The sequence below is a fragment of the Oncorhynchus masou genome, chromosome 20 (assembly GCF_036934945.1).
Source record: "Oncorhynchus masou masou isolate Uvic2021 chromosome 20, UVic_Omas_1.1, whole genome shotgun sequence".
Lineage (NCBI taxonomy): Eukaryota > Metazoa > Chordata > Actinopteri > Salmoniformes > Salmonidae > Oncorhynchus > Oncorhynchus masou.
The window spans coordinates 3800097-3821127 of NC_088231.1; the positions used below are offsets into that span (position 1 = coordinate 3800097).

The window sequence follows — 21031 nt, forward strand, 5'->3', positions numbered from 1 at the left end:
TATATAACGAAAACACAAAATACAATGACCAAGGCGTGACACAACGTCAACAGTGAAGAGGCGACTTCGGGATGCTGGCCTTCTAGGCAGAGTGGCAAAGAAAAATCCATATCTCAGACTGGCCAATAAAAAGAAAACGTTAAGATGGGCAAAAGAACACAGATACTGGACAGAGAAAGATTGGAAAAAAGTGTTATGGACAGACAAAAGTTTGAGGTGTTCGGATCACACAGAAGAACATTCGTGAGACGCAGAAAAAATGAAGATGCTGAAGGAGTTTCTTGACACCATGTGTCAAGCATGGTGGAGGCAATGTGATGTTCTGGGGGTGCTTTGGTGGTGGTAGAGTGGGAGATTTGTACAGGGTAAAGGGGATCTTGAAGAAGGAAGGCTATCACTACATTTTGCAATGCCATGCCATACCCTGTGGACGGTGCTTAATTGGAGCCAATTTCCACCTACAACAGGACAATGACCCAAAGCACAGCTCCAAACTATGCAATAACTATTTAGGGAAGAAGCAGTCAGCTGGTATTCTGTCTATAATGGAGTGGTCAGCACAGTCAATGGATCTCAACCCTATTGAGCTGTTGTGGGAGCATCTTGACCGTATGGTATGTAAGAAGTTCCCATCAAGCCAATCCAAATTGTGGGAGGTGCTTCAGGAAGCATGGGGTGAAATCACTTCAGAATCCCTCAACAAATGGACAAATAGAATGCCAAATGTCTGCAAGGCTGCAGTTGCTGCAAATGGAGGATTCTATGACGAAAGCAAAGTTTGAAGGACACAATTATTATTTCAATTAAAAATCATTATTTATAACCTTGTCAACATCTTGACTGTAATTCCTATTCATTTTGTGCAACTCATTTCATGCATGTTTTGAATGGTGGTGTAAATGTCTGGAACATTTCAATTGTGGAGAAGCTCTTATAAAATGGGTTAAAATCATGCATATTAACCCTAGGTGTAAAATCGTAAATAATGGCTATTTCTCATAAAGTTTTAAACTGTCAAGAGGAGTAAAACAAGGTTGTCCACTATCGGCATATTTATTTTTTTATGGCCATCGAAATGTTAGCTATTAAAATCAGATCCAACAATAATATCAATAGATTTAGAAATACAGGGCTTAAAAACAAAGGTATCATTGTATGCTGATGATTCATGTATTCTTTTAAATACACAATTTGGATCCCTCCACAGCCTCATAGAGCATCTAGTTAATTGTTCTAACTTCTCTGGATTACCAAATTATGAGAAGTGTACTATATTATGTAATGGATCACTAAAAAATACAACTTTTACATTGCCATGTAGTTTACCAATAAAATCTGATGGTGATGTGGATATACCCGGTATACATATCCAGAAATAAATAAATAATCTCACTCCAAGACATTTTAATAGAATGTTAGAAAAAATAAATAAGCTACCATAAGCTATCATGGCTACCATGGCTACCATGGAAAGGTAAATACCTTTATATGTGTGTAAAAATCACCCTGATTAACTTTTTAGTCATATCCCAGTTTACCTATTTGCTAATGGCCTAAAATTAGAAAACAGTTTTTTTAAATTATATGAGGAAAAAATATTAAATTTTATTTGGAATGGCAAGCCAGACAAAATTAAACGGGCCTATTTATATAATGAATATGAATTTGGAAGGCAGAAATGATAAAATAATACAGAATTAGACCTCTCACTAAAGGCTTCAGTCATACACAAGTTATACTTAAAACCCAAACTGGTTCTCTAGCAAATTAGTAAGAATGTCTCACCCTATGTTCAAGAATGGCCTTTTCCCCTTTATTCAGATTACAACCTATTACTTTCCGTTATTTGGAAAGGAATTAATCTCCCAAATATTGCTATTTTTAAAACAAGACATAGAAAGTTGGTTGCAATTTCAATTTAATCCACTAGAAAAGACAGAACAAATACTACAACAAATATTGTGGTTAAAATTAAATATACTAATTGACAAAAAAATGTAATAAAAAAAGGTATAATCTTCATAAATTCTATCAGAAATAGGACTGGTGGAGTTATGGTCCGGACGACTGTGTGATCGTGGTCTCCGTAGCCGATGTGAGTAAGACCTTTAACCTCTACAGGATCGGTCCCCCCGCGGGACGGTTGAGCTAACGTAGGCTAATGTGATTAGCATGAGGTTGTAGATAACAAGAACATTTCCCAGGACATAGACCTAACTGATATGGGCAGAAAGCTTAAATTCTTGTTAATCTAACTGCACTGTCCAATTTACAGTAGCTATTACAGTGAAAGAAGATCATGCTATTGTTTGAGGAGAGTGCACAGTTATGAACTTGAAAATGTATTAAACAGGTCAACATTCACAAGGCCGCAGGGCCAGACGCATTAGCAGGACGTGTACTCCGAGCATGCGCTGACCAACTGGCAAGTGTCTTCACTGACATTTTCAACCTCTCCCTGTCTGAGTCTGTAATACCAACATGTTTCAAGCAGACCACCACAGTCCCTGTGCCAAATAACACTAAGGTAACCTAGCTAAATGACTACCGACCCGTAGTACTCACATCTGTAGCCATGAAGTGCTTTGAAAGACTGGTCATGGCCCACATCAACACTATTATCCGAGTAACCCTAGACCCACTCCAATTTGCATACCGCCCCAACAGATCCACAGAAGAATCAATCTCTATTGCACTCCACACTGCCCTTTGCCACCTGGACAAAAGGAACACCTATGTGAGAATTCTCTGCATTGACGACATCTCAGCGTTCAACACCATAGCTAAGGACCCAGGGACTAAACATCTCCCTCTGGCACATGGTGTATGAACTGATACGCAAACCGATGCCGGATTCAACAATTTAAACTCAATTTAAACTGTTGTACAAAATTCTTGCAACCAATAGAATGTTATTTATATGGGGATACAACCTTTCCAGCTCTACAGATTTTGCTGCGAAGAGGCAGAATCATTAGATCATTTGTTTTAGTGCTGTACATATGTAGCTTGTTTTTGGTCACAGGTCCAGGAATGGCTGAAGAATTGCAACATTTACCTGGAGCTAACACTGTAGATAGCACGACTGGGCTTTCTGAAAAGTCATAGTCAATCAATCAATAATATAGGAATACTTTTAACAAAATAAAATATTTTCAATTTACATTCTCTAGAGAAATGAGAATAGAAAGGTTCAGGACGTTTGCGAAACATCACAGCACAGTTGAAAAATATATGGCAAATAGAAATCCAATATGGATGGTGTTAAGAGATAGATGGTAGGGGTTGAATGGAGCTGAAGGTTGGGACAACTAATAACAACAAGATAACTAATGTAAAACATACTGTGCTTGTAACACACATATAGGTTAAGAACTTTTTTGAAAGAGCACAGTTTGAAAGATATGGCAAACAGAAATCAAACTGGATGGACATCAGAAATAGAATGGGAGAGGTTGAGGGTAGAGGAAGGAAAGGTGTGAAAAACAAACAAAGTTGAACTATTGTAAAATAGACTTTATCCATAAAATGTATCTAGTATGTATAAGCTGGAAATGCATGTCTAAGCGTTGTTGTTCACTAGGGTTGGAGGGTAATAAAGGAAATGTATATTTTTTAAAGATGTGTAAATATTTATATGTACTGTATATGTATTTATTTTGTATGAATGTCAAATCAAATCAAATCTTATTTGTCACGTACACATGGTTAGCAATGTTAATGCGAGTGTAGTCAAATGCTTGTGCTCCTAGTTCCGACAATGCAGTACTAACCAACAAGTAATCTAACTAACAATTCCAAAACTACTGTCTTATACACACAAGTGTAAGGGGATAAAGAATATGTACATAACGATATATGAATGAGTGATGGTACAGAGCAGCATAGGCAAGATACAGTAGATGGTATCGAGTACAGTATATACATATGAGATGAGTATGTAAACAAAGTGGCATAGTTAAAGTGGCTAGTGATACATGTATTACATAAAGATGCAGTAGATGATATAGAGTACAGTATATACGTATACATATGAGATGAATAATGTAGGGTATGTAAACATTATATTAGGTAGCATTGTTTAAAGTGGCGAGTGATATATTTTACATCATTTCCCATCAATTCCCATTGTTAAAGTGGCTGGAGTTGAGTCAGTGTGTTGGCAGCAGCCACTCAATGTTAGTGGTGGCTGTTTAACAGTCTGATGGCCTTGAGATAGAAGCTGTTTTTCAGTCTCTCGGTCCCAGCTTTGATGCACCTGTACTGACCTCGCCTTCTGGATGATAGCGGGGTTGAACAGGCAGTGGCTCGGGTGGTTGTTGTCCTTGATGATCTTTATGGCCTTCCTGTAATATCGGGTGGTGTAGGTGTCCTGGAGGGCAGGTATCTTGCCCCCGGTGATGTGTTGTGCAGACCTCACTACCCTCTGGAGAGCCTTACGGTTGTGGGCGGAGCAGTTGCCGTACCAGGCGGTGATACAGCCTGCCAGGATGCTCTCGATTGTGCATCTGTAGAAGTTTGTGAGTGCTTTTGGTGACAAGCCGAATTTCTTCAGCCTCCTGAGGTTGAAGAGGCGCTGCTGCGCCTTCTTCACGATGCTGTCTGTTCAGTTTGTCTGTGATGTGTCTGCCGAGGAACTTAAAGCTTATTACCCTCTCCACTACTGTTCCATCGATGTGGATAGGGGGGTCTTCCCTCTGCTGTTTCCTGAAGTCCACAATCATCTCCTTAGTTTTGTTGACGTTGAGTGTGAGGTTATTTTCCTGACACCACACTCCGAGGGCCCTCACCTCCTCCCTGTTGTTGGTAATCAAGCCTACCACTGTTGTGTCGTCCTCAAACTTGATGATTGAGTTGGAGGCGTGTGTGGCCACGCAGTCGTGGGTGAACAGGGAGTACAGGAGAGGGCTCAGAACGCACCCTTGTGGGGCCCGAGTGTTGAGGATCAGCGGAGTGGAGATGTTGTTGCCTACCCTCACCACCTGGGAGGCGGCCCGTCAGGAAGTCCAGTACCCAGTTCCACAGGGCGGGGTCGAGACCCAGGGTCTCGAGCTTGATGACGTGCTTGGAGGGTACTATGGTGTTAAATGCCGAGCTGTAGTCGATGAACAGCATTCTCACATAGGTATTCCTCTTGTCTAGATGGGTTAGGGCAGTGTGCAGTGTGGTTGAGATTGCATCGTCTGTGGACCTATTTGGGCGGTAAGAAAATTGGAGTGGGTCTAGGGTGTCAGGTAGGGTGGAGGTGATATGGTCCTTGACTAGTCTCTCAAAGCACTTCATGATGACGGAAGTGAGTGCTATGGGGTGGTAGTCGTTTAGCTCAGTTACCTTAGCTTTCTTGGGAACAGGAACAATGGTGGCCCTCTTGAAACATGTGGGAACAGCAGACTGGGATAGGGATTGATTGAATATGTCCGTAAACACACCAGCCAGCTGGTCTGCGCATGCTCTGAGGGCGCGGCTGGTGATGCCGTCTGGGCCTGCAGCCTTGCGAGGGTTAACACGTTTAAATGTTTCACTCACCTCGGCTACAGTGAAGGAGAGTCCGCATGTTTTCGTTGCAGGCCATGTCAGTGGCACTGTATTGTCCTCAAAGTGGGCAAAAAAGTTATTTAGTCTGCCTGGGAGCAAGACATCATGTATGTATGTATGTATGTATGTATGTATGTATGTATGTGTGTATGTGTGTGTGTGTGTGTGTGTGTGTGTGTGTGTGTGTGTGTGTGTGTGTGTGTGTGTGTGTGTGTGTGTGTGTGTGTGTGTGTGTGTGTGTGTGTGTGTGTGTGTGTGTGTGTGTGTGTGTGTGTGTGTGTGTGTGTGTGTGTGTGTGTGTGTGTGTGTGTGTGTGTGTGTGTGTGTGTGTGTGTGTGTGTGTGTGTATGTGTGTATGTATCTATGTATGTATGTATGTATATTTGCAAAACAATATATTGGGGATTGGAAGTGATGCAGACATTTACATTGATGGAAGCTACAATCTATGTATGTGTGTATGTGTGTATGTGTGTATGTATGTGTGTATGTGTGTGTGTGTGTGTGTGTGTGTGTGTGTGTGTGTGTGTGTGTGTGTGTGTGTGTGTGTGTGTGTGTGTGTGTGTGTGTGTGTGTGTGTGTGTGTGTGTGTGTGTGTGTGTGTGTGTGTGTGTGTGTATGTATGTATGTATGTATATTTGCAAAACAATATATTGGGGATTGGAAGTGATGCAGACAATTACATTGATGGAAGCTACAATCTATCTGCATTATTAAAGCTGATCAACCCCCTAAAAAACAACAATGTTGTATTCAAAGTATCTAAGTATCATATGGCCCAGCCTGCTCCATCAGCCAGACCTGCAGGTGACTCACCCCTAGTGAGTGGCGCCTGTCAAAGCTTGCACAACACTCACACAACACTGCACAGTCCTTTGTAGCCCTCTCCACTCAAGGTTTCAATTACAAACCATGGCTTCATAGAACAATGACCTTTACTTTGAGTGTCGTCTGCAATAAAGTAATCCTCTCCCCCAACACTACACCACAGTTGATTGACAGGCAGCTCATTTGCATATTAGAAATGGCTGGCATGCAGAATAGTATCCGGTAACACTTAACTTAAAGCCTGCTGTTATAATGCTTTATAACTTTTTATAAGCATGTACTGTATGAGCCATTATAAGTCTTACAATGAATTATAACTGTATCATAACGCATTACATCTGCTGGCTCTAAGTGTTACAGAGATTCTCCAGGAAGTAGGAATATTACCGCTAAGACGTCATCAGCTCCTCACAACCTGCATTTTTCATAGCATTCAACTTGTCGCTTTAATTGATGTTAACAGTGCCTCCAGAAAGTATTCACACCCTTGCCTTTTTCTGCATTTTGCTGTGTTACTGCCTGAATTTAACATGGATTCAACTGCAATTACTTTTGTCACTGGCCTACTCATTTTACCCTATAATGTCCAGGTGGAATGATATTTTTAGAAATGTCTTGAGTCAAGTAAGTATACAACCCCTTTGTTGTGGCAAGCTTAAATAAATTCAGTTGTAAACATTTGCTTAACAAGTTAGATAAATTGCATGGACTCACTCTGTGTGCAATAACAGTGTTGAACATGATTTTTTGAATGAATACCTCATCTCTGTACCCAAACATATACAATTATCTGTAAGGTACATCAGTTGAGCAGTGAATTTCATATACAGATTCAACCACAAAGACCAGGGAGGTTATCCAATGCCTAGCAAAGGAAGGCGCCTATTCGTAGATGGGTAAAAAAAAAAAAAAAAAACAGCAGACATTGAATATCCCTTTGAACATAGTGAAGTTATTAAATACACATTGGATGGTGTATCAATACACCCAGTCACTACAAAGATACAGGTATTCTTCCTAACTCTGTTGGAGGAAAGAAAACCGCTCAGGGATTACCAGATTATTTTAAAACAGTTACAGATTAATGGCTATGATAGGAGAAAACGGAGGATAGATCAACAACATTGTAGTTACTCCACTACACTAAATGACAGATTGAAAAGAAGGAAGCCAGTACAGAATAAATGTATTCCAAAACATGCATCCTGGTTGTAATAAGGCAATAAAGTACATTCAAATTTACCTTTCAGCAGGACAATAACCTAAAAAAACATGGCCAAATATACATTGGAGTTGCTTCCCAAGACGACTTTGAAAGTTCCTGAGTGGCCTAGTTACAGTTTTGACTTAGATGGGCTTGAAAATCTATGTCAAGGCTTGAAAATGGCTGTCTAGCAATGATCAACAACCAACTTGACAGAGCTTGAAAAAGCTTTTAAATAATTGACAAAGTCATTCATGATCCACCAAACTATATTTTGAAAGAGGAAACAGCTTACTTTAAGCATATATTTTTTATTTAAGTTCCTCCATCTCCACTAACTGAAGATAATTGAAAGGATTTTAAAAAAAATGAATAGTGAAAAATTAACAGCTATACAGAAAGACTCACTGATGCCTAATTACAGAGGAGGAACTTCCAGATGCAATTAAAGCCTCCAAGTCCAGGGAAACTCCAGGGCTGGATGGCACACTGTACCAGTTGAGGTAAAATACCAGTCAAAAGTTTGGACCTACCTAGAAACCAATTTTTCTACAATCCAGGTGTGCAAAGCTCTGCCAAAGCTGATTCTAATATGTATTGACTCAGGGGTGTGAAAACTTATGCAAATGAGATATTTCTGTATTTAATTTTCAATAAATGCGCTTTCACTTTGTCATTATGGAGTATTGTGTGTAGATGGGCAAAAAAATTATAATATTTAATCAATTTTGAATTCAACTGTAAGACAAAATGTGCAATAAATCAAGGAGTATGACTACTTTCTGAAGGCACTGTAGGTAGGGCTGGGACTCTGTGAACTCTTTTAAACGGTCACGATTGAACTTTTCAAAACCATATCCTCACAAAAGACTAAAACAAAACATCTTATCAACAGAGAAGCTCCACATAAAAGAGACTCCACCATCTCCTAAAAGCAGCTAAAGTACTATAAAGTAGTTAATTATCTCCCGCTGCTGATGTGGTCATGGCAACAGCGGCGATGTGTCAAGGCAACAAGCCAATTCAACCCAGGCACTTCCTAAGCAGCATATGACTTGTGACTACAATCGGAAGTCATCGCTCACAGTTGTCATTTTGCCAATTAGAATCAATACACAACTACTTTTCCCATAATGCGTTGTGTCTGATAGTTAATTTCAATGCTGTGTTGTTGTGTTGAACTAGTTAGCAGTGAAGCCTTTGGGAAGAACAGGACCAAAAGGACATAAAGCTCTCCTTCTGGCAGATGTAAATTGGCGTGAATCATTCTTGAAACACGATTCCTAGCTCCACACCAGATGAAAGCCAATCTCAAACTGGGCAGTTGAGGGCAGACTAGGGGAAGGAGGGTATAGCGTTGTTTAGATAATACATACTCCCTGCGGCAAAGTTAGGAGTGTGTGCATGTGAATGTGAATAATGCATCTGTGTGTACTGTATACACAACAGACCTGGGTCTGAAATCTTTTCAAATACTTTGAACGTTCTCTTGAATCTGCCTGGAGTGCCAGATGGACACACTTTAGGGACTTTTTCATTGGTTCCATTGCACCACGGAAGCTCAATAACAGCAAGTAATAGATTTGAAAGATTTGAAATAGTCTTTGAACTATTGTATATTTCCCCAAAACGGCAGAAAAGATCATGTACTGTATACAACACACTGATAATTGTATCTTTGTTTCATCATCAGCCTTCTACATAAAGTACACAACATTAACAACGAGGAAAAACCCAGCACGCCTCAAACAATGAGCCACCAGTTACTTTCACTCTGTCTACATCACCCACCTAATGATACCGTGGCTTCCTGTGGGGCCCCTGGTAGGGCCCTCTCTAACAACAGTACAGTAGTAGCCTAATGGGCCTCATACATCCAACAACAGTACAGTAGTCTATAATGGTGTTATCAGTCAGATCCCACACAGGGGGTCACAGGGGGTCTTCTGGTTCTTTAAAGGAATAGTTATGTTCAGTAATGCCCCAAACATCCTGCTTGGTGGTGGTGGATTCCTCAGAGCAACACTAGCTCACCAATTACCCATTGCACACAAGCACATGCAAACACACCAATTACCCATTGCAACAAGCACATGCAAACACACCAATTACCCATTGCACACACACACACACACACACACACACACACACATGCACACATATCCACACACACACCCATCTTGTCCAAAGGAACGCGCTTTCATCTCAGAGGCCTATGTCAGGTAGTTAAAGCTACTTCAGTGGGTGACGATGGGTGATAATAACCTCTCCTCTCCTCCCTCACTGCGCTACCTCCCTTCCTCTCCACTTGCAAGTGTCCCTCTCTTTCGTTATTTATTGCTTTGCTACTGATATTGTGCCTATGAAGCCGGAGCAACTCTGACAATTTCTCACGTGTCTGAGGGTGTGTGTGTGTTTCCTCATGAGGATAGTAAAACAAGTAACATTTGGACAACATTTCACCTGTCCACACAAGTAAAAAGGCTATTTTAGGGGTTAGATTTAGGGTTATATTTAGGGTTAGGGCCAGGGGTAAAAGTAAGGCGGTATGGTCCGGTACAGCGTCCCAGCAAAATAAATAGTGTAGGTAATCCGTACCGGTAAAACACAATTTAACAACGGCGCAGGAGAGGAAGGCTGACGTCTTACGTGTCTCAAACCGATTGTGTTCATTTGTTTGTTTATTTGCATTGTTTGTAACTTATTTTTTAACTTATTTTGTACATAATGTTGCTGCTACTTATAACTGAAAAGAACTTCTGGACATCAGGACTGCGATAACTCACCATGGATTTGCAGAATCTTTTTTTGCCCTTTAACGAGTCTGACGAGTAGGAAGCAAATGATATACTGCTTTCTGGGGGAACAGGCGAAGATCCCCGTGATTTGCGTGAAGAGGAGGCGGAGAAAAAGGGGCCGGAGAGCGGGCTGCCTTCTGAGAATTCGTAGGCGATCGAATAAATCATACTTCCTTCCATTCTGTTGGCAAACGCACCAGCAAAAGCTGGTTACACAAAAGAAAGGGGGCTGGGTTTGAGTGAAAGAGCGGGAAGACTGAGGAATAAAAGGCAAAGCTGTGCTATCGTAAATACAGTTTCTTATGCATTCTAAATTTACCGCCCATTTGGAAAAGGAAAGTGCAATAAATATTTACTCTGAGCTGCGCTTCGGTAGGTTGGTGGTAGATGGAAGGCCGTGTTGCCCAACCGAGTCCTTTGAAGAATGTCTCTGGTTGTCAATTGGATACGTTGTAGTAACATCGTTGTGTGGTAGATGGATACTCTGTCTGTTCCTTCCTAAACTGCATTTGCAGCTGCTGTTGCTAACTCAACGGCTAGGGGGTATCACTTCTGTAGTGAATAAGAGTTCAAAGTTCATACCATTCGCAACCAAAGCTCACGCTGATATTGGATTCATTCTGTAGTTATTATCTGAACCATTCTGACACGGACTGTCGTCCTACATCCTCGGAACAGGAGGTTATGTTGTCGTCAAGGCTTTATATAGGAAGGGAGAGGAGGGCATGTTTGAACAGTTTTATAGCCCATGTCCCTTCACAGGGCCGGGCCACTGATTGAGCAGAAAACCCAAATCTCACATTTTAGAAGCTGAAATCACATTTCATCCCATCACGAATAATTTCATATTCAAACATTTAAATTGAACAACAATTCCATGTGAATCCGATAACTCTGATGTGTAGACTTTCCACTGTAGAGTTTGTCATCTTATCATTGATGAGAATCTCTCAGATGACAACCGAACTGACATCATATTCATTAAGTACCACCGCATATGTTCCGTTGGTCGGATTACCAGAATATAGTTCATTTCCCCCCACCTTCTGATGTTCACAGAATCTCTATGTTAACCAAAGGTTTTGCAAATGTAACACCAGTAGGGTAGAGAGAGGAAAGATTGGGGAAGAGGTATTTATGACTGTCATAAACCTACTGCCAGACCAACGTCATGACACTGGGATAATGGTGAGCCATGACCAGGAGGACCGAGCATGCCCCCATTCTCATCGACGGGGCTGCAGGGGAGCGGGTTGAGAGCTTCAAGTTCCTTGGTGTCCACATCACCAACAAACTAACATGGTCCAAGCACACCAATACAGTCGTGAAGAGGGCACGACAAAACCTATTCCCCCTCAGTAGACTGAAAAGATTTGGCATGGGTCCTCAGATCCTCAAAAGGTTAATCGAGAGCATGCTAACTGGTTGCATCACTGCTTGGTATGGCAACTGCTCGGCTTCCGACCGCAAGGCACTACAGAGGGACGTGCGAACATCCCACTACATCACTGGGGCCAAGCTTCCTGCCATCCAGGACCTATATACCAGGCGGTGTCAGAGGATGGCTCTAAAAATTATCAAAGCCACCCTAGTCATAGACTGTTCTCTCTGCTACCGCACGGCAAGCTGTACCGGAGCGCCAAGTCTAGGTCCAAGAGGCTTCTAAACAGCTTCTACCCCCAAGCCATAAGACCCCTGAACATCTAATCAAATGGCTACCCAGACTATTTGCATTGATCCCCCCTCTCTTTTACGCCGCTGCTACTCTCTGTTGTTATCATCTATGTAAAGTCACTTTAATAACTCTACCTACATGTACATAGTACCTCAACTAACCGGTGCCCCTGCACATTGACTCTGTACTGGTACCCCCCTGTAGATAGTTGCATTGTTGTTAGGGGCTCGTATGTAAGCATTTCACTGTAAGGTCACAATAATTAAATCAAAATGACAAGAAAACTGTGGGCTATTACGCCAATGTACTTGGAACGTGTTTGACGAGAACACTGAAATTTCGACAAAGGCAGGGACGAGTGGCCGACACCAAGGTGTGCGCGGACAGCAGTGGACTTGTAAATTCTAGCCTAATGACAATCGCCAATTGTCATTACACTTCTTGGTGTTTTGTGTTGCAGATGTCTCTTTCCATTGACCACTGTTTATGAGGCTGGTAATATGTTTCGAGTGGATGAACATGCGTGGGTAGCCTAGTGAAGCGATTATTTGACAATCATATGAAACCATGACTGGTTGTGTTTATGCCACAATAAAAGGCAATACATGTTGACTAGGCCCACAGAGATCCTTTTGAATTAATAGGGATTCAAAATGAAATTATATGATTAGGAGTATAAAAAACATGCAAGAGTGTGCACATATAGAAGGTCCCATTCCGCGAAAAAATAAATTCAACTTTCACCCCTGGTTAGGGTTATAACTAGAGTCAGGGGTTAGGGTTAGAGTTTGGATTTAAGGTTAGGGGTTTGGTGTTAAGGTTTAAAGGAAATTTTAACCCTCGCAACATCAACATATGTTAAAATGGGGCGTTTCTATGTTTTGTAGTAAAATAAGATAGAGGGAGACAAGTGTTTCCAATGACATCGGTGTGTCTTATGTAATTTTAACCAATTATGAGTAGGCATTGCCTACTAATTAATTGCTTACTAATTGGTTGATGATGTCATTGTAAACACTTATCTTCCTCAATCTTTTTTTAGTACAAAACATAGAAAAGCGCCATTTTCACATATGTTGATGTTGGGGTGGTGCTGGAGATGACTAATATGAAATAAAATATTGTGAAATTTCCCGTTAAGGTTAAGCGTTAGAGTTTGGTTCAGTGTTAGGGGTTAGGAAAAATTGGACTTTGAATGGGATTCAATTGTTTGTTCCCCACAAGGATAGTAAAAACAAACGTGTGTGTGTCCATGTGTGTCACGTCAGCTCCAATCTAAACTAAACTGCCCACAGGTCCCTAGGGAGAGGGCTCAAGCCAGGGCAAGGAGAGATGAGGGAAAGGAGGGCCGGTCAACACCGTGGCGGGGATGAGATGAGATTAGGGATGTGGGGGCTGTACAAAGCATTCCTCTCCACTGAAACATCACTACCAAGAGAGTTTTCATTTATATTCTTTGTAGCTGTCCATTTACCCACACAAACCGATGCTGGCACCAAGACCGCAGTTAACAAGCTGTATAAGGCCAAAAGTAAACAAGAAAATGCAGTTCCAGAAGCGGCATTCCTAGTAGCCGGGGACTTTAATGCAGGAAAACTTAAATCTGTTCTACTTCATTTCTACCAGCATGTTACAACCAGAGGAAAAAAATCTAGACCACCTTGACTCCACACACAGAGATGAGTACAAAGCTCCCCCACTATTTGGCAAATCTGACCATAATTCTATCCTCCTGATTCATGCTTAGGAAGAAAAACTAAAGCAGGAAGTACCAGTGACTCGCCCAATACGGAAGTGGTCAGATGACACGGATCCTACAGGACTGTTTTGCCAGCACAGACTGGAATATGTTCCGGGATTTATCCAATGGTGGGATTTATCCGGCTTCATCAATAAGTGCATAGATAACGTCATCCCCACAGTGACAATATGCCAAGCAGAAGCCATGGATTACAGGCAACATCTGCACCGAGCTAAAGGCTAGAACTGCCACTTTCAAGGAGCAGGACACTAATCCAGACGCCTATAAGAGATTTTGCTATGCACTCTGACAAACCATCAAACAGGCAAAGCATCAATACAGGACTAAGATTGAATCCTACTACACTGGCTCTGATGCATGTCGGATGTGGCAGGTCTTGCAAACTATTATGGATTACAAAGGGAAACCCAGCCGCAAGCTGCCCAGTGACACGAGCCGACCAGACGACCTTCTATGCTAGCTTCGAGGCAAGCAACATTGAAGGATGCATGACAGCACCAGCTGTTCCAGACAACTGTGTGATCACGCTCTCTGTAGCCATTGTTAGTAAGACCTTTAAAGAGGTCATGGGGCGTGTACTCAGAGCATACCCGGACCAACTGGCAAGTGTCTTCACAGACATTTTCAACCTCTCCCTGACCTAGTCTGTAATACCTACATGTTTCAAGCAGACCACCATTGTCCCTGTGCCCATAAACACTAAGGTAATCTGCCTAAATGACTACCGACCCGTAGCACTCATGTCTGTAGTCATGAACTGCTTTGAGAGGCTGGTCATGCATCACATCAGCACCGTCATCCCAGAAACCCTAGACCCACTCCAATTTGCATACCGCCCCAACAGATCCACAGATGATGCAATCTCTATTCAACTCCACACTGCTCTTTCCAACCTGGACAAAAGAAACACCTATGTGAGAATGCTATTCATTGACTACAGCACATACGGCCCAGTACATCACTGGGCCAAGCTTCCTGCCATCCAGGACCTCTTTACTAGGTGGTGTCAGAGGAAGACCCCTCAAGTTTGTCAAAGACTCCAGCCACCCAAGTCATAAACTTTTTTCTCTACTACTTCATGCAAGTGGTACTAGAACGCCAAGTCTTGGTCCAAAAGTCTCCTTAACAGCTTCTACTCCCAAGCCATAAGACTGCTGAACAATTAATCAAATGGCCACCTGGACTATTTGCATTGACCCCCTTTTTTCACTCTGCTGCTACTCGCTGTTTATTATCTATGCCTAGCCACTGTACATATTACCTCAATTACATTGACTAACCTGTACCCCCACACATTGACTCGTTACTGGTACCCCCTGTAAATACTGTAACTTCGTTATTGTTATTTTATTGTGTTACTTTATTTTACTTGAGCTTATTTCGTAATTACTTTCTTAAAACTGCATTGTTGGTTAAGGGCTTGTAAGTAGGCATTTCACTGTACGGTCTAAACCTGTTGTAGCCGGGCTCATGTGACAAATACAATTTTATTTGATTATTCTCGACTGTGTTGGTGTGTGTGGAAACATGATAATTCCTTAGTGATGTGGACACCGAGGAACTTGAAGCTCGTGATCCACTCCGCTACAGCCCTGTCAATGTGAATGGGGGCGTCCTCGGCCCTCCGTTTCCTGTGACTTTGAGGAAGACGTTTTTGTCCTGGCACCACACTGCCAGGTCACTGACCTCCTCCATATAGACCGCCGGTGACTTTTTATTTTTTTGACCTTTATTTAACAAGGCAAGTCAGTTAAGAACAAATTCATATTTTCAATGACGGCCTAGGAACAGCGGGTTAACTGCCTGTTCAGGGGCAGAACGACAGATTTGTACCTTGTCAGCTCGGGGATTTGAACTTTCGGTTACTAGTCCAACACTCTAACCACATGGCTACCTGCCGTGGTCATGCCAACCACCATTGTGTCGTCAGCAAACTCAATGATGGTGTTGGAGTCGTGCGCGGCCACACATTTGTGGGTAAATAGGGAGTAAAGTGGGACTCTGTCGGCACTCCTGAGGGGCCCACGTTTTTAGGGTCAGCGTGGTGGATGTGTTGTTGCTCACCTTCACCACCTGGGAGCGGCCCGTCAGGAAGTCTAGGATCAAGTTGCAGAGGGAGGTGTTCATTCCCAGTTTCCTGAGCTTAGCGATGAGCTTGGAGGGCAATACTTTGAGCTATAGTCAATGAACATCTTTCTCATGTAGGTGTTCCTCTTGTCCAGGTTGGAAAGGGCAGTGAGGAGTGCAATAAAGATGGAGTCATCTTCGGATCTGTTGGGGCCGTATGCAAAGGCAGCTCCAAGAGTGGGTTCATGGAGTGTCTGGGATGATGGTGTTGATGTGGGCCATGGCCAGACTTTCAAAGCATTTCATGGCTACAGATGTGAGTGCTTACAGGCCTTTAGTAATTTAGACAGGTTTCCTTGGCGTTCTTGGGCACAGGACTATGTTGGTCTGCTTGAAACATGTAGGCCTTACAGACTGGGTCAGGGAGAGGTTGAAAATGTCAGTGAAGACACTTTCCAGCTGGTCAGCACATGCTCTGAGTATACTCCCGGTAATCTGTAGATAGTTTGCAACCCCTGCCACATCTGACAAGCATCAGAACCGGCGTAGTAGGATTCGATCTTAGTTCTGTATTGACATTCTGTATTGACATTTCTACAACCTCTGTCATTTTGTCAGAGGTTGTAGTGGGATTCCTTATAAGCATACGGATTAGTGTCCTGCTCCTTGAAAGTGGCAGCTCTAGCCTTTAGCTCAGTGTGGATTTTGCCTGTAAGCCATGGCGTCTGCTTGGGAGAGCTTTGTATGCATTTCTGTGTGTGGAATAAAGGTAATCTAGAGCATTTCCCCTCTAGTAGCACAGGTGACATGGTGGGGAAAATGAAGTAAAACAGTTTTTCAGATTCCCTGCATTAAAATCACTGGCCCTATACAGCTGTTTATGGCCCTATACAGCTTGTTGAGTGCAGTCCTAGTGCCAGTATCGGTTTGAGGTAGTAAATAGACAGTTACGAAAAATATAGATGAAAACTCAAAAGGTAAATCGTTTGGTCTGCAGCTTATTACGGGGTATTCTAACTCAAGTGAGCAAAACGAGACGTTCTTAACATTGGAGATTGCGCACCAGCTGTTGTTAACAGAGAAACACACACCTCCCACTTAACCTTACCCGAAGAAGCTGCCGTTCGGTCTTGGCGATGCATAGAAAAACCAGCTAGATGTCTCATTTCAGGCCAATTCTTGTCTTACACACAAAAAGTCAAAGTTTATAAATGAAGAGAGATGAAAATGTCTAGCGCATAAGTTATCTTAAACATTATCACAGATCCTAACGCCTTTCTCCCCTGTCCCCTCCCAGGCTCCTTCTTCCCGGCACTGAAGCCATCTGACATGGTCTTTAAGGTCATCTTCTGGCTGGGCTACTTCAACAGCTGCATTAACCCTGTCATCTACCCGTGCTCCAGCAAAGAGTTCCAGCGCGCCTTCACCCGCCTCCTCCGATGCCAGTGCCACCGCCGCCGCCGGGTCCTGCGGCGCTTCTACAACCAGCGCTGGCGCACGGCCGTCAAGGGACACCACCACCAGGGCATAGGTGGCAGGGAGATGGATATTATGGGTATCAGCAATGCCAGGGTGACAGACTGCCAACCGGAGTACACCCTCAACCACGAGTCGTGCAGGAGCTCGCACTACTACAAGGGTACTAAAGGACCTTCACTGAGTTTTAAAGGGTGGAGCCTGTTCCCGCCGCTACAAAAGTCATCGTTCCAGCTCAAAGAGAAGATGAACAATCTGTCAAATAAGATTAAGGGAGGTCCGGGCGGGAAGGGAGGCGTCACGGCCCCCGCCCTGTCGAGGACTGAGATAGACACGGTTTCCATGGGGATTTACAACGATGTCGCCGAGCAGAGCTGCTATCAGATCTATGACCTCACAGAGTGCTACGGCCTGAAGGAGACAGACATCTAGATTCTTGAGGGAAAGACAAAGGGAGTGGCTAATGTGGATGGCTACTGTCATTAAATTGCCTAAAACCTTCTTCAATGACATTTGCATTGACACTGCAAGTGAAAGCACGTGATGGTTGCCATTGGGGTATCAACATGGGGAGTAACCAATATAATTCCGCCTTAAAACACCTAGCTGGGGTTTGCCGTTGCAAGCCAGAAAGAGGTCAAAGGAAAAGGAACGTGCTCTTTTCTACTTGCACCATGGAATGGAATGCTGAAATTCCACAAAATGTAAGATCGGAACATGGGGTTATCATGGGAACATTTGACCAGCAAACAAACAGGACTGAAAAGAACATTTGTCTGCGGAGAGTTGTTTGGACATCGATCAAAGGGCCAAGTTCATTTTGTCTGGAAATGGCCCACTTTGATCCAAGCACAAATTGCTCCAAAATATGATATCAAACCTTTAATGATTGTGTCGTGTTTGTTTCATTTTATTGGATGGAAATTGAAGTGAAGTGGAATGGAACGTTATTTCTTGGAGCTGCGTTAAAAAGACAAAATGCAGAACAATGAGGGGTATGGAAAAGTCACTTTCTGGACAGGTGGCAAGATGTCAAACTGACTGCTCAATGATAGGCTGGGCTCTTCAGCAGCCGGTCACTGTGCCCTTTGAGCATTCTCACTCTCAGCTCCAAGCAGCTCAACCCCTACAACCAGCAGCAACATGGAGACACTATGAACCTCCGTTTGACCATAACCTACAGACAAACACCCCTTTTCTAGGGTATCAGACCATCCAGCTCAACACAGTGCAGCCGGGCACAGGTGTGTGTTGTCCCAACAGAGCAAACGCATATAACAAAGTGAAAGCCACCGACTTGAATGACGAAACCATTGCACCGGACAATTTCGGGATAATATGGGTAAACATAGGGCAACGTATGGGTAATTACAATTGCATCTGATGATTTTGCTAAGTGAATGAGTGAAGTGAGCTGTGATGAACTGACATGAGCAGACCTCTGTGAAATTGCATTATGAAAGTGATAGGTCAGGTTCAGACTGAAAACAATGTTTGGACCAGTTGAATAAGTATCGTGGTGTATTTACCTTAACTGCATTCAGAGCCTAGGAGAAGATAGGTCATTTATCTTTTGAATGGACAAGCGTTGACAGAATCAAAGCCTTGAACCCATTGATTACTGTATTTGTCTGTTCTTTGCATTGCCAAAAAGACGCTTTCGTTTTGTTTGTATCTGCTGATGGTTCAATGACGTCTGTCAATGTCAAGCAAAATAAAATGGAAAAAAATACCACTTTAAAAAAAGTGTCATGTCATTTCTGGAGGGTGGCCATGTTCGGTGCAGGCTTTTGTTCTAGCCTAACGATTCAACTGAGGAACTAGCGAAACCTTAACTGACTTTTTTTAATGATTTGCAAACTGATATGTGACACGTATGAATGCCAAAATAACATGCCTTAACAGGCAAGCCCCCAATTGTTTTGTTAATATATTTAATTTAATTTTGCTAAAAATGTGGGGCTCAAAACATGTGGGGCTCTACCCCACATGTCCTGAATGAGGGGTCGCCACTGCACACCAAAGATGCATTTGAACTATTGTTGTACTGTACCTGTCATTCCCAGCAGGTGTCACTATTGGCAGCTGCTATTTACCATTTACTGCAATGCCCTACCAGCTGCAATCCCTCACTTCAAATTTCCATGATCACATCAAAGATGGCTTCTCTGACACCAATAGAGTAATAGTAGCACTACCAGAGTAGTATAACTACCGCAGATGAGGGCAGCAAAGATGGTTCCTTGTCTCTGTGGGTTATACACTAATACTATACTAAGACACTATACACTATACATTAAGAACACCTTCCTAATATAGAGTTGGTTGTCTAGGACTTAATTGAAAGGAAAAAACAAAAACCTAGGACTAGGACCAGGACCTCCATGGAATGAGTTTGACAGCCCTGATCTACACTGATCGAAGTAGATTTGATTACATTTACATTACATTTCAGTCATTTGGCAGACGCTCTTAGTGACATCAATAAGTGATCATATCTTTCACCTGTATTCACCTGGTCAGTCTCTGTCATGGATAGAGCAGGTGTTCTTAATGTTTTGTCACCCCCCCAAAAGGAAGGAAAGCACTAGAAAGGAAAGCACTAGACATAAATTATAGATTTGTGTCCCAAACGGCACCCTATTCCTTATATAGTGCACAACTTTTGACCAGAGCCCTACTGGGCTTATTGGGGGATTGGGTGCCTTAAGTACTGTATGAGTCAGCCGCTGAGTGAGGGGCCCAGCCAAAATCTCTGCCGAGCTGACAATAACAAAGTGGCCATACAAGCAATTACTCCAGACAAAGACTTCAGCTAAGAGGATGTAGAGAGGGAGAAAGAGAATAGAGAGAGAGAGAGAGAGAAGAGAGCGAGAGAGAGTTTCAAGGTTCACTGTCATGTGCACTAGAATAGTGAAATGTCTTTCTTGCTTTCCCAACAATGAAGTAATCGATATCAGTAGTACTATATATAAAAGTAAAGCAGAACAAAAAAGAAGAACATGAGAAAGTAAAGTGAGCTATATAAAGGGTCAGTTCCAGGGTCAGTGCCAGGACCATATATACAATGTGCAGGAATACTGGAGTGGTAGGGCCAGATAAGTAGTGGTAGGGCCAGATGTGACTAGTCATCAAGATATAGTATATGATAAACAGAGTAGCAGCAGCATACAGTATATGATGATTGTACTGTATGTGTGTGTATGTATGTGTGTGTGTGTGTGTGTGTGTGTTGAAGTGTGAGTGAGTGAGTGAGTGAGTGAGTGAGTGAGTGAGTGAGTGAGTGAGTGAGTGAGTGAGTGAGTGAGTGAGTGAGTGAGTGAGTGAGTCAGTGCAAAAATAAAATAGAAGGGTCAATGCAGATAGTCTGTATAGCCATTTTGTCAGCCATTTAGTAGTTTTAAAACTTAGGGATAGAAGGACCATTTGGTGTCAGACTTGTTACTCCGGTATCGCAATTCAATTTTAAATTTTTTTATTTTGAGGGGAGGGAACTCAGTCGAGGTCTCGGCTTACTGTTGTGAGTTAGAATAATAGAACAATGTGCAATTTAGAAATTTGGTTGTGCAGTTTTTTTCTTGTTATGCCAGGCACCGATAGTTAGTCAATTAGCCCACGGCTGTGGATGTGGGTACCCAGACCAGCAAGCAACTGCAGCCCCTCATGATGAGTTCCAATTTTTGTGG

General features: G+C 42.6%; 1 protein-coding gene across 1 annotated transcript in view; it reads left to right on the plus strand.

The window, feature by feature from the left end:
- The window catches only part of LOC135506702 (alpha-1D adrenergic receptor-like), a 34463-nt gene extending 15385 nt beyond the window's left edge, over positions 1-19078 (plus strand). Inside the window, exon 2 of the mRNA XM_064926039.1 lies at positions 17167-19078. Coding sequence (XP_064782111.1) covers positions 17167-17777 — 611 coding nt within the window. The 3' untranslated portion in view covers positions 17778-19078. The remainder of the gene's footprint in view (positions 1-17166) is intronic.
- The last annotated feature ends 1953 nt before the right edge of the window (positions 19079-21031 follow it).